This window comes from Caloenas nicobarica, chromosome 2 (assembly GCF_036013445.1).
Source record: "Caloenas nicobarica isolate bCalNic1 chromosome 2, bCalNic1.hap1, whole genome shotgun sequence".
Taxonomy (NCBI): domain Eukaryota; kingdom Metazoa; phylum Chordata; class Aves; order Columbiformes; family Columbidae; genus Caloenas; species Caloenas nicobarica.
In genome coordinates this window covers 61714009-61728749 of record NC_088246.1, presented here as the reverse complement: position 1 = coordinate 61728749, position 14741 = coordinate 61714009, and the positions used below count along the sequence as shown (strand labels likewise).

The window sequence follows — 14741 nt, the reverse complement described above, 5'->3', positions numbered from 1 at the left end:
GTTTCTTCAACTAGTCTGCTTACCCCTTCACAGAAACACTACCACCACCCCTTCCCCCACAAATGGAGAATCGTTTCTTAAAATTGATTGTATTCCTGTTAACACTGGAGTGACTGAGAAAGAACTACATTTTATAGTACATTGTGTGCTACTCATGAAGGTTAAGCTTGCAATTCAATAATAAATACTACTCAGTCCTACACCAGTCTTGTTAATGTCCTCAGGAGAGCTGGTGCCTTTATATTTCATCAGAAACAGGAAATGTTTCATGAAGTTTTGCCTTTGGATATTTTTACAGATTTACTGATTGCTGACATCCTTGTCAGAGAACTGGTTGTGTCAGAATGGCGACATTGCTAGTAAACGTCTTCTACTATTGATTTAATTTATTATTAAATGAGCCTAGCTTTAAAATTAATCTTGTTTCACTGTCTCAAGTTCCAGGTTTATGATAACAATTACTGTTATGGGTCCTTCAAAACTAGTATGGAAAGTAGAAAATTTTTTTAGTCTCCTAATAACTAGTATTCTGTGCAACTGTAATTAAATGTAAATGCTGTGGGAATATGTAATCCAGAGGCATTCCCATGTAGGAGTTAAAATCGTAAACTAGCTCTGTAATTGGACTTTTGGGAGAGCAATTTGTACTAACCTGTTGTGTACCCAAAGAGTTCTGTTTAAAACATCCAAACTAAGTATCTGCCTGTTTTCATTGTCCACAGAGGAATAAAACTGTTAGGTTCCTTCAAGTTATAGTTTGATATCCAGCCTCAGTCCATGTTCAAAAGGATGGCCCACACAGTTCACAGTTGTGGGGTGGTTTTTTTTTTTTGAAGAAAAGTCTCTGTCAACACTAACTACAATTTTGCTCTCTGCAGAAATGCCTTAGTCTGTCTTTGCTGCCCTCTGAATTTCACAGCAGAACATAAACTAATAGGCAGATATATGCAGCATTATGTCATTCAGTTTTCTCTTGAATTTTTTTTTATAACTGTATTTTTTTTTATCACCTTGCCAGAGAGTCTATAGTGTGGAAGTGGCTGTTATGGAACAACCAGCCAAAAATCTCTCTAGAGATTCCCTAGCTGTCCAAGGATAGCTTCATAGACTGTTGCCTGCGTTGCCAGGCTGACTTAACCCAAACATGTTGGAATTGGGGTTCTGGCATAAAATCTCTTAAATAGTTAGCAAGTATTTTTTTTAATCTTCCAAGGAAGAGAGATCTATTTACTTCTACTGGTATGGAGCACAGGGTGTTGGGAAGAGAAAAAAATCCTTCCTCCCCTTCCCACTTGTAAGTCTAAGAAATATATCCTATTTTTAACTCTTAGTTCTTACATTAAAACAGAGAGGGGAAAATATGATTTTTTTTTTCATAAATTACAATATTTGACGTAATTTAATTCAAGTGGAGGGAGGATTAAAAATACTTCATATACACTTTGTGCTTTTCTATTCACTCCCAATTTTGCTGAATTTCAGAATGTGGATTTATCAATGATGAAATATTTGTTGAGCTGGTCAATGCACTTGGTCAATATAGTGATGATGAAGATGATGATGATGGAGATGACAATCCTGATGAAAGAGATGACAAGCAAAAAGATCGGGAAGGTAACAGAATGGGTATGTCTGTCTGCCGACTTCAAAAATTAAAACTATAAAACCCTTTTCTTTAATCACTCAATAAATTTGTTCAAACCCTTCTGCTTGATAGTTTTCAGGTCTAAAGTGGCATCATTTTCTTCATTTATCATTTAGTTCAAGAGGTGTACAGAGACTACCATGAAAGGTGCTTTTGCCAAATTTGTTCATCTCCATAGTGAGACAGTCAAATGCACCAAAAGTCAGTTTGGTGTCTGTCTAATAAATGTTTGGGTACTCCTCAGAAAATGAAATATCATTATTCTAAATTAGGCAGAGTTCTGAATTGCCATCTCCATCTACTGGTGAAAAAATGGTTTCTCCAAATTTTACTAGTAGAGTTCTCTCAGCAGTAAAGATTGCTTCATGCAGTTTAAGTTGTCTGTAATTTAGAAATGAAAACCTTTGCTTCTTTTTTTTTATTAGGATTTTGGCGAAGTCCCCCTTTCTCTCAACACCTCATTGAAGTAGCAAAGGAGCAGAAATATAATTTTTTTGTTTTCCAAATTTTTTGCTTCTTTGACAGAGAAAGAAAGCCACCCACCTCGGAAATTTCCTTCTGACAAGATATTTGAAGCCATTTCCTCAATGTTTCCAGACAAGGGTACAGCAGAAGAATTGAAAGAGAAGTAAGAAAGTATTTCTTAGCATGTGTTGCTGTGTTGCATTATGAAACAAAGATTCCTTGACTTGTTAAATATTTGTCAATTAGGAACGGTCCCCCTTGCAGGTAGGTTCTATAGCAGTTGTGTAACTTGTGCAAGTGACACTTGAAGGGAACTGGCTTTTCCCACAGAGTCAAAAACTACAGAGGTGTTTATTAGCCTTCCCTTCAAACTATTGAAAAGTGGGTGCTTGCATGTGTTTAATAATGTATGTTGGTTTTTTGAGGTGGTAAAATAAAAGCTGTTAAAGTCTCATTTTTTGGAGTTAGTAAGTATGAGGAGATGATGGTCCAGAAAATAAATGCATTATTTCCTAGCCAATTTTATATTTGTGTTAATGAGTATGGAATTAATAACTTGTCATGTCACAGACAGATTTACCTCTCTAGCTGGAACATATTTCTTAATTTTTTTTAATTTGTCTCTGAAAATGCAAAGTAGTACTGCAATCAAAAATTACTGGTTTTTTCATTATACTAAACAAATTATTTCTATTTCTTTCTTTTAAGATACAAAGAACTCACTGAGCAGCAGCTTCCCGGAGCTCTTCCTCCTGAGTGCACACCAAACATAGATGGACCAAATGCTAAATCTGTTCAGAGGGAGCAAAGCCTGCACTCTTTTCACACACTCTTCTGCAGACGCTGTTTTAAATATGATTGCTTCTTACATCGTAAGTGCAATTATAGTGTGCTTGTATATCTCTTAGTTTAAAAGTACCATAAGATGCAATACAGAAGGAAGGAAAGAGAAGAAAAAATAAAAGCAGTAATATTGCTAAAGTTTACGAAAACAACTTGACCATATTAACATCTATTTGCAGTGAAAACTATACCTCAAAAAAACCTGAATGCACCTGTTTGGGGTAGTTTGTTATGCTTTTTACATTTAGGAGCTCATATAGAATTCCTGGCTTGGACCAACCTGTTGTGTTACTTCTTTTTTTATAATCTTCAAGAAAACTACATTGTTTTGTACTGCTGTTTCGATGTTACACCTTCTCAGTTTGTGCATGGAGAATGGAATATATTTCTCCCTAAAAATACCTGGTTATTCATCAGACTTGCTTCACTTTCCAGCAGGGAGAATGAATATCCATGAACAGTTTTATCCTTTATTCTCTCAGGTTACTTTCTAGCTACTTTACTTGTACCTGGTGATTTGAAGAATTGTTTCAGAGTTTTAGAAATTGTGATATCCTTTCTACTGAATTGCTTTCATGTTGCCTCATTCTTTGGGGGGAAGAATTTAACAAGAGCATTAGCAATGATGTTAGTTTCCATTTGCGAAGCATGAAGAATAAGAGAGATTCTGAAGTGCTACTTGAGAATTCTTTCTCTGAGAATGGAGTCAAATGTAAAGGGGAACCTAACAGTCAAACGTGAAGTGGTTTCGACTTGTAGTCGAATGCTATGATGAACCCTATTTCAAATTAATTTTCTATTTTGACTTAACTGTTCATTTGCATGTTCTACTGTGTGCATGCATGTTCATTTGGAAATCTTTGTGCTTTGTCAGCAGCTCCTTATTCAGCACACATGCAATCTAACTGTATTTGTACTTCACACTGAAGGCTTTACACAGTGCTACTGCTTTTTATTATCCCTTAGTTGCCTTTCATTTTGCAGAGGAACGGAGTAGTTCTCAGATGGTGGAGGGGAAAAGCTTTTCCTCTTCCTAGTTTCTTTAGTATTTGTGGCTTTTGGACTTAGGTCTATTAGTTTCACTTTCTCCTTGCGTTCTGTTGGCAGGCCTTGCTTGAAAATACAAAGAAAGAAGCTCTTGCTTCTGAATAATGTTTAAGAGCAGTATGTTTCTGGAGGTATAGCTGCTGCCTTGTCCAGCCAGCTTCAACACAGTGTGTTCTGTGAAGCTGTAGGTTTTGTTTAGAAGTATCTTAGTTGCCCGGATGACTCATTCTAAGATGTGTTGTGTGCAGCCTTAGTCTATAGGACAGGGAAGTGAAGCTGTATGCTACCTCTTGGCAAATGCATTTGTCTGGCAGTGGTTCTACAAGTTCTTGACACTCTCAATAGTCTAGCAGGGAGACTGAGCACCAGTCTAGTTTTACTTCTTCAAAAGGTGTCACAGTTTCTTATCCCGTATGGGCCACGAATAACAAAACCAGGACAAAAGGATTTTGGTTTTTAAGTCAGCAAGAAAGCATCGTCCAGATATAGTGGGAACAAACTTTTTCCAGTAGCACCCCAGAAGATTTTAGGTACTTCTGCAGCAGTGGTTTTAGGCCATTTTTCTCACTAATTTTATGAACTTTTAGGTATTTTCCAGTGAAGACGTCTTGCTCCTTTAAAATACACACATATTTAGTTACTTGCATAGTTTATATAGATTTGCTTTTCATAGTCATTTTTGCAGATTGTTAAAAGTAGATCTGAAAGGATCCACAGACCACATTTTGGTACCTGCTGCTCTGAGGAGCCAGGTGTTACCCGTACACAGTTTTGGGGCACCACCTCTGTGAGACTTCTAGTGCTGTGAAGGATGGGTTCATAGTGTTGTTTCATTTTCACATGTCCTTAAGTGCCAGATTCAGCCAATGTTAAAGTCCAGAGTCATGTCACTGATCGGCTGTAGGACCTCAGTTCTCACACTAGCAGCATCCTTTAAGCTGAATGTGTTGTGCCCTGTTTCTCTGTGTTCATAACCTTTGGTTGGAAGACAAAGTGTTTATGCTAAAAGACTGCCTAGGTTCTTGTTGATGGTGATTTTTTTGATAAGCCCCTTAAACAAGTCAGTATTCTTTCCAAAGTGGTGTATGTCCAAGGCTTTATTTTAAATCATGCCTCACGAAAAAAAAGGCCCAAACTTTAAGTCATCTCTTCAGGTTTTCAGGGCCATAGCAGAAAGATGAAGAATAACACTTCCACTGTGGAGGCATTCAGTGTGTACCTTTGTGTCAAGATGGAGTGTGAAGTTACCAGTTATGTCGATGCTCTTCGTGATAGCTTATGCAGCACATACCTTGTCACTGAAAAAAATGTATTTGGTACTTGATCATTGCAAAGAGATCTCCTGAAGCTTGATTTGCACATTTACTATGTGTAATAGCTTCCAGACTGGATGCTGAATGTAGTAAACTGATGCTTCAGTCACCATTCCGTGAAGACATATCCAAATCCCACCTCTGCAATGGCTGGGCACTGCTTTGGATGCATTGCTTCCTTCTGCTTTTTTCTTTAGTAACGCCAGGGAAAGAGGATTGGTGTTTGTCTGTCTGCGTGTCTGTCCGTTGCTAGGAATTTACCTGTTAAGAACTGAGCCACTTGTATGACCTCTTCACTTTCCATGAGTTTGTAAGGCTGCTGGTCAAAATCCACCAGATTCATTGCTGGGAACAAGTAACTTATCAAAAAAGACTGCTCTGGTTATAGGAAGACTGCATTAGCGATTTAACTTTTTTAAAAAGTTGGTAACATTTTTACTAGCACCCTAATCAGTTGCCCCTGTGTTCTACTTCATGCAATTGCCAAGCACTACAGAATGATGTCCTGGCTTCTGCAGATGACTTTTTTGGGTTAATTACCTTATTAACGTGGTGGGCTATAGTGATCAGATTTGTACTTTGAAAGGCACAAATCTCTGGAGAAGGCATAGAAAATCAAAAAAAAATACAGGAATTCTATTGGATATGGGTTTGATTTTGTAATTCCCCCTCTTAGATTCCATTTTTGTTAAGATTAGCCTTATTTTATGTAGTCTCAAATCTTTATTCTAGAACATTTGAGTTAAATATTGGAAAAGTTATCATTAGATTTTTAACATATCGAGTCCCCTTGACGACCTGGCAATCCCTTTATGTGCAGGTGATGACATTACTGAAAAAACTTGTGTACCGACTTCATTTGCTGACAGCAAGGAGTTATGCCTAAATGTCTGGACTAACAAAGAATTTAGAAGAAGGAAAAATATCAGGTAGGGAGAATTTCCCAAATAGCTTGACTATGAAGATAATGTACATTTCAGGCTAAACTATTGCCTGCGTACTTTCACATTATGAAAAATATAAGACTTGAGCCCCTTGGCGATAAGACAGGTAATAAATCTCAAAGACAGGAAACATGCTCAGTGAAGCAGGTTTAGAATTACTTTCTTAGGGAAATTATTGAATACAGAGTTTAGTTATTTATGAAATTCTGCAGTGTTGTTTCTGATTTTGAAAAAAGCCCTCAGTATTGATATTTGCAAGATTTATAATACAGCTATACAGTTTTATTCTTGTTCTGGTCCTTTATTTGTAACAAGCCTCCCAAAAAATACCTTGCAACAGCAGTGGTAGATTCTGACTATAGTTATCAGTACTATACTATGTTGAGTGTCTTTGAAATAGTGGAATACACAATATTATTCTAGTATTAAGTATCAGATACAGCATATTTTTGAGGTCTTGCTGTTTTAAAAAGTCATATTGACTTCTTTCACTGCATTACAGACTAAACATTCCTTTATTGTCTAAAGGAAAACAATTTTCTTAAAAATAAATACTTTAGAACCTTGTACAAATGAACTTGAGAGAGATGTTTGCATTTGCAAGTGACATGGAAGAAGAATAGTTTTGGTTTATGCACATTGTAGCAGTCTGATATGGATGATGGGTGGCAAATGTTTTACTGTTCTTTTGCGTTGTTGCAAAATTATTTTCCTTGTGGTATGAAGACAGGGTAAAAGAGTTATGTGAAAAACAAAACAAAAACAAAACCCAAACAAACCCAAACCTGAATAAATGAAAGAGTATACTGTGCAAATTTAAAGATTCAGTGTTGAAAAATGTGGGGTTTTTTTCCCCTCCGCTTTTGGGTGAGGGGCTCCCATCATCTTATTGTTTCTTAAAAGCTGGAAAAAGGTGGAATAACTTGGCATTAACTTGCAAGGTTTCTTTGTTATTTAACACATTTTGCCTACAGAATGTATGAATATATGAGAAGTGGCATGCCACACAAAAACTTTTAACTGGAATGTGAGGAAGAGAGGAAAGAGTGCTAATAGCAACAGTGTACATCTATCACATTCCTATCCTCGCTTGTAAATAATTTTTATGTATATATGTATATGTTTGTATGTGGAAAATTGAAGCTTTTTGTGTGTTTCCAGATTTATAAAATGTAATGTATTTCCCTGGTGAAAGTGATGCAATATTTAATTAGTGATACTTTTATATTTTCTGTACCTTTTTAAGAAAGTCTTGGAAGAATACATTGTTTTGCTGAGATTCCCATGTGCTGCTGTCACTAATACAGACATAAAATTATAGAATTTATGATTTGATTTCTAGCACACCTTTTCTTGTGGGAGGGGATCATAAAGTGATGGTTCCAAAACAGAGCAGCTTCATCAGAGAAGCTGCCTTAAGAAGTGCTCACCACCACTGGTCGCCCTCCCCACTGGTGCCAAAACAAGTGCTTGAGGAGCTGCACTGCAAACCAGATCACTGAAATGAGATTTGCTTTTAAAAACATTGTGAAGACATGTGAGCTTTGCCCACATTCTTTAAAAAGGGAGGAAATGCATTTAAAAAGTTCAGTCTTGAAAGCATAGTAAGCTGTTATAAAGGAAAGCTTCATGCCCAATCTAGATATGAGTAGGAAAGTCTATGGTGGTGGCTTAACAAAGGAGAAAGATGTGTGTGGTGTTGGTACAGAACAGCCCTTACAGATTAATATGGGTGAGAGGGGAGGGATTTCTTTCGGTTTGAACATTAGCACTTTATTCACTGAGTGCTGAAAAACTTAACTGTAAGTCACAGTTGCCTAACTGCAGCTGTGGCAAAACTGCAGCATAAGTGCTTTTACAGTGCTCGGCAATCATGTATTTTCAGACAGACATCTTTTATAGGTGTTCATGGAGTGTTAGGAAACAAACAGCTAGCATGGAGTAGTCTTTTTATTAAACTTGAGTATATTCTTCATTTTTGTTCCATGCAGTTATATATGCCACTGTTAGCACATTTAGGGGGGAAAAAAGTATTTCTTGATATCTATCCATCTATCTCTAGATATTAAAACAAAAAAAAATTCTTTCCTTGAGCATGGAGAAATTTTTTAAAAAGAATTGCAGAAAACTAAGGATGGTATTTTAGAAAGCTCCTAATGTAATTTGGGAACATAAGTATGAGAGTTCTGGTGAGAGTCCAGCTCCAGGTTTTCCAGTCTTCAGTTAAGTAAGGGATATGGAAGAGTTCCCAAGACTTCCAGCAAAACCAGGAAAGTCAGTCGCTGCAAACATTCTGCTCGGAGGCAGAAATTGCACAAAGGGAGGCCTGGTAGAGATACGCTCTAGCAAAGGGAATGGGTAGGAAACTTATAAAAGTGTTCATGTTGCATCTGTAATGTACCCAGTTCTGCTCCATTCTGAGTTGCTGTTCTGCAGCGTACACAGAGACCATCAGATACGTGAGCAGACACTTCTCTGCAAGTTGCAGACTTAATTTGGTAGTTCTGATCCATAGTGACTGTGTGATGCTAACTTACTTTTACACTGCAGCTGGGATACAGGAACTGAACACTATCACCTCTCAGCTTAGCTGGAGTGGTGATAAACTAGTAGAGTAAAAGTTACTTTCTGTAGTTCTCGCTAACAAAAATGAAAAGTGGATCCATTACCTTTCCAAAGTTTGTGGGGTTGGATTTTTTTGATCAGATAGAAATTGAACACCTGTATCTTATGGACTGAGAGATGATCATGCATTAGTTGGAGAAGCCCTGAGTAATTCTGTTTAACATGGTAGTGGAAGTAAAGTTTGTTCTGTTTGTTGGGGAGATATAGCAAGTCTTCCTTGATACATGAAACAAATGTGATGTTTGTCTTCACTGATGTAAATGGGCATATGCAAAACCTATCCATGTGCTGTCTGTATTTAAGTGGTAAGTCAAATGTCACTAGATGATGTTTGTTTTGTGGGGTTTTCCCATTTGTGCGTGGGGTTTTTTGTTTGTTTTGTTCTAGTTTTGATAAACCTTGTGTTTTGGATACTGTTTGAGGTTAGATATTTAATGTATTTTTAATATTAAAACTTAATTTTTTTGATTCAACAGCATTCCATGCAACTCCTAATACTTATAAACGAAAGAATACAGAAACAGCATTAGATAATAAGCCTTGTGGACCACACTGTTATCAACATCTGGTAAGATAATTTCAAATGTTAGAATTCACTAAAGCAGTGCTAGTTGCAGTATAGCAAGCTACGCTTTGTGTAAGAACATGCTGAATCTATGATAGTATGTATACTTGTGGGCCACTTGCAGTCAAGCATGTTATCTTCAAAAGAAAAGAGAACAAATGAGTCTTAAGTAGAAGGAATTTTTAGCTCTATTAGATGTAACCTGAGATATTTTTAGGGAGAAAAGACTATTACCTCCTAATAATGTGTTGCTGCTTACTGTCTCCCATCTGGTCAGAAGAACTGGGTCTTACAGACTTAGCTCGCTTCTAAGTTATGTATCATCAAAAAATTGTAGGGTTTGTTTTTTAGTTTGCCGAAGGTGGATTCCATCCAGTATATCCGCTCTTAAGAAACAAGAAGGTGGAAATTAATAAGGGGAAATCCTTAGTAATGTAATTTCAAATCTCCTTCCTACTTTCACTAATTTTTTTAGTATGCGAAACAATGTAATTTTTTAATCTAAAAACTTGATATGCATTGTCAGACCCCTCTCCACTAGAAAACAAATTACCAGTGATTGCATTTTAAAAAATGCAGAATACATATTTTTTTAGATGCCATGTGCAAGAGGAATTCTTGTGTTTTGAAAGGTATTCTCTGTGAGAAATTATTTTTTTTTCCCGTGATCTAGAAAAATGCAAACTTACTACTAAATTATTTTCTACTTGGCAGCCAAAATGAAAGTGGAACTAAATTACTGATATAAGTACTTTGTAAAGGTAGATTTCCTTTTTTTTCATGATAGCATCAAAAGTGTTTATTTTCATGGTTAGAGTACATTTAACTGGAATTTGTGTGTCCATGATTAATTTGTAGAATAATGAAAAGTTACACAGTATGCAAGTAGATCATGTTCTTTCCCAACCCTGACCACAGGTGAAAACACCTGAAAATTTTCAGTAAAATAATTTGAATGTTTTGTGTTTAGGAAGGTGCAAAGGAGTTTGCAGCTGCCCTGACTGCTGAGCGTATAAAGACACCACCAAAGCGCCCAGGTGGCCGCCGAAGGGGAAGACTTCCAAACAACACCAGCAGACCCAGCACACCGACAATAAATGTATTGGAATCAAAAGACACAGATAGTGATAGAGAAGCTGGAACTGAAACTGGAGGAGAAAACAATGATAAAGAAGAAGAAGAAAAGAAAGATGAAACATCTAGTTCCTCTGGTAAGGCTACTCAATGTTTCTTTATTCAATTAGCTGCAGTGCTTGAGAGTATAAAACCAAGTTGAGCCACGCAATCTTAGAAGCCCTGTATGCGGAATGTACGGAACTGAGTGAAAAGACAGAGTAATAAAAGACAGAGTTTAAAGAAATAGAACCCTGTAACAAAATTTCCAGATTGTCTCAATTTATATATAGAGATGAGATTGTGTAATTTTGATAGCTACTGTTACCTAATTTTTAACTTCTTTAAGAGCTATGTGAAAAGTACTGTTTTGTTGTGGCATTTGGATATAAAACAACAACAACTTGGAATGTTTTTAACTAAAGTTAATAATTTGACATTTTTAAGGGCTGTGTGAATTTTTGAAACATGGCCTTACATTGACCTGTACTCTCAATTATTTATTATAGAAGCGAATTCTAGGTGTCAAACACCGATAAAGATGAAGCCAAATATTGAGCCTCCAGAGAATGTGGAATGGAGTGGTGCAGAAGCCTCAATGTTTAGAGTTCTTATTGGAACCTACTATGACAACTTCTGTGCAATTGCCAGACTGATTGGGACCAAAACATGCAGGCAGGTAAGAAGGGAAGCTTCTTACAAAGGACGATAGCTTTTTACTTTTAAAAGTGAAGTATAGAAATACCAGTATTAATTACTACAAGAGAAAACTAATTTTCTTGGTTTTCCCAAGAATGCTATGATCCAGAATTTGTGCCACAACTATATAAAACTTAGGTTTAAAAGTGTTTTTAAATTAAATGTACAGGTTTAGATTAGACTATCTGTTCTTAAATGACAAAAATAAACAGCTTTAAATGTATTGAAAAGAGACTATGACTGGATCTTTAAGTTGTTGGTTGGAGGAATTCATGCTAAGTTAGAAAATGAGCAACTTTGTACTAGTGAGAGATTTATCGTGGATGTATTATGGTATCTCTTGTTAGGTGTATGAGTTTAGAGTAAAGGAATCTAGTATTATTGCTCCAGTCCCTGCTGAAGATGTTGATACTCCTCCCAGAAAGAAGAAAAGGAAACACAGGTAAATCTGTTACTAAATAACCTTAGCGTAACAATAAATTGGAGATACAGGGGATCAGAACAGAAAGTATTTTGGAAGAAAAGTCATGCAACTCTTCTCCTTTTGCTTTCAAAAACAAAATTTGCAGCAATAAAACAAAATGGCATTTTGGTTTCAGACGAAAGTACTACCACATTAGCAAGTTACCACCCTTCACTTCTGTTGCCCTCCCCTTTCTTTTTAGCCTCTTAAACAGCCAGATTCTTGTTAGCAGATTCTTGTAGGTGTATCACTGCAAGTAATCAAACTTAAGTTTAGTTTAGAAATACTCTACACAACTGGTTGTAACTAACATTTAAGATATTGCAGTTTAATTTTTTTTCAGCAATAAATATTAAATTTATGAGCATTATAATGGGATTCAATAATGATTATATGGTGTTTTGTAAATTAAAACTCATGGATTTTTTTTTTTATGGTGAAATGTATTCCATTAAGATTAAGATTCCATTAAGAATGGAGAGAGTCTAGAGGGGGACACAAAAATGATCAGAGGGCTGGAACACCTCTCCTGTGAGGACAGGCTGAGAGAGCTGGGGTTGTTCAGCCTGCAGAAGAGAAGGCTCCAGGGAGACCTTATTGTGGCCTTGCCGTACTTAAAAGGGGCCTATAAGAAGGATGTGGACAGACTTTTTAGAAGGGCCTGTTGCAATAGCACAAGGGGTAATGGTTTTAAACTAGAAGAGGAGAGGTTTCAGGCCAGACAGGAGGAAGTTTTTTACAATGAGGGTGGTAGAACACTGGCACAGGTTGCCCAGAGAGGTGTTAGATGCCCCATTCCTGGAAACATTCAAGGTCAGGCTGGACGGGGCTCTGAGCAACCTGATCTAGTAGAAGATGTCCCTGATCATTGCAGTGGGTTGGACTAGATGATCTTTGAAGGTCCCTTCCAACCCAAACTATTGTATGATTCTTTGATAAGATTAAGATAATCTGTAAACAAAAAGGTTGTAGCAAACTAGTTGGATTGCCTTTTTTTCTTTGAGAGACTCTATTTGTTTGTAGCACCCCAGTTTTATTATCAACTAGAACTGCAGCTGAAGAACCAGGTTAAATTATTATTTAAAGTGAAGCTGCTGTGAAGAACAAAATCAAGCCTTTTGCCAGAGCCACAAAGACCATCTGAAACAATTTCTGTTCATTGATTATTTTTATTCCCAGGGATAAGAACACAGGAGATAAAAAGCTGACTGAAAATTGGCAAGAACATTTCTTTCTGCAAGCAATAAGTAAACTTTTTTCCATAAAGTTGCCTAATTCTCCCCTTAATTTATCCTTATTTTCTCCCAGGTTTGTTCTTCTAGTTCTTCTCTCATCAGTTCTTCTTTCTGTCTTAGCTTGTCTAAGTATGTTTATTATCTCCAGGCTTAGTGAAATTTGTGATACCGGCTCAAAGCTACTGTTGGCATGGAGTAGAATTTTTCGGCTTTGTAGCGTAGAGGCAACTGGTGTGAGCTAGAAGAAGATTCTGTGAGCATTTCGAAGAGATTCTTTTATGAGCAAAACCTATTGATTTAATGCTCTTGGCACAGTTTTCAAGTTTTTTGGCATTTGGTATGCTTGACTCTTTAAATCCGGAGTTAGTAGCCATAGTGCATATTCAGAATGTGCAGTTAGGAATTGCCTTTTTTCAGCTTCATGCAAATTGCTATGAAAACAGTGCCACTACATCTATTTGAAGAGTGCAACTAAAAGGCTCAAATGTATTTTGAAGCTAAACTAGGTTGTATAGTTAGCAGGTTGACGTTGTTTTGGAGGAATTTTGAGACTTTTTTTGGTTTGTGGTTTGGTTGGTTGTTGTATGTGTGATGTGTGGGGTTTTTGTTTGGGTTGATTTGTTTGTTTGTTTGCTCCAAATAAATAATACCATTATGTGGGTTGTCTTGATCTTATTTTATTCTTATTAGTTGCCAGTATAAGAACTTTTATGCTAGCAATTTAGTTTTGAAACACCTTTTAATTCTTTTAACTCTTATTGAAGGAAGGAGGAGATTTTTTTCCTTTGATTTCACAGAATATGTGGCAATCAAGCTGTCTCCATTCTTCTATGTGCAGTAGTCTTAAAAAAGGAAAACCTTTTAGCCTGCCTACATACCACTGTAACCTGAGCATTCTCTAAAGGTTTTTTGCACATCTAGCAACTGGGAAAACCATCTGGAACTCTTTTTCTGTTTCCTAACTTTCTTTGAGTTGAGTTTACTTACTCCAAGAGTAAATCCAGTCCTAGAGCCAGGAAAGCCCTTCTGTCCTGTTTGCACTTTTCCATTGCAGGGAACTTAGTGGTCTGCAGGTTTTCCATGTGTATGTGTGGTAGACAGCCTTTGAGCAAAAGCAACATTGACCAAAGAGAAAAGCAGCAGCAGAAGTTTGCTTTTAATGGCCTCTTCTAACTGATTTGAACGCAGACTTTCTTACAAGACTTCTTACAGCCTTTGCCTGTTTCCCATGTGATCTTGCTGTACCTGCATAAGCATAGTGAGCAATTAGCTGGCAAGACTACATCCTTCTTGGATGGTAAAAGATATTCTCTCCCTCCTTCCAATCTTAATTTTTACTAGACAGCCATAATCAGGCTTATCAATGAGAGGAGACTTTTTATGTAGTTGTTTTTTGGACAGCTGGTAAGTGTCAGGTCCTGTCCTGTGTATCAAAGATTAACCTCTCAGTTTGTGAAAACTCTCCTTTGCTGGAGGAGTAAGTACTTTGCATGGAAGCCAATAGAGAAATCTAAATTAAGAAAGAATTCAGAAAAGCATGTGCATAGAGAGTGAATGCTTCAGTACTGTTCATTCTCTTACACACGCATTTTCTTCCATTACTGGGAGATGAATTGTATTTGCTTTAACTGATTGGCACTCTTTCCTCAGGATTGATAAGGATCTGTTGTTGATTGCAGGGCCATGTAATGCTGCTTCTTAGTTATTTTGTTTTCCTCCCCTCCCTCACCCCCTATTTGGATGTGAGTTTAGTTACTAAACTTTATGTGAAAGTATTTTCTTAT

General features: G+C 36.7%; 1 protein-coding gene across 3 annotated transcripts in view; it reads left to right on the top strand.

Moving 5' to 3' along the window:
- Positions 1-14741, top strand: part of EZH2 (enhancer of zeste 2 polycomb repressive complex 2 subunit) — a 51424-nt gene that overhangs the window by 27762 nt on the left and 8921 nt on the right. For 2 of the 3 annotated variants that reach the window (XM_065627686.1, XM_065627684.1), the window contains exons 6-12: positions 1483-1626; positions 2171-2273; positions 2819-2982; positions 9359-9450; positions 10418-10658; positions 11070-11239; positions 11607-11701. In XM_065627686.1, the coding sequence (XP_065483758.1) occupies positions 1483-1626; positions 2171-2273; positions 2819-2982; positions 9359-9450; positions 10418-10658; positions 11070-11239; positions 11607-11701 (1009 nt within the window). The remainder of the gene's footprint in view (positions 1-1482; positions 1627-2170; positions 2274-2818; positions 2983-9358; positions 9451-10417; positions 10659-11069; positions 11240-11606; positions 11702-14741) is intronic. The other variant, XM_065627685.1, reaches the window with a different exon arrangement.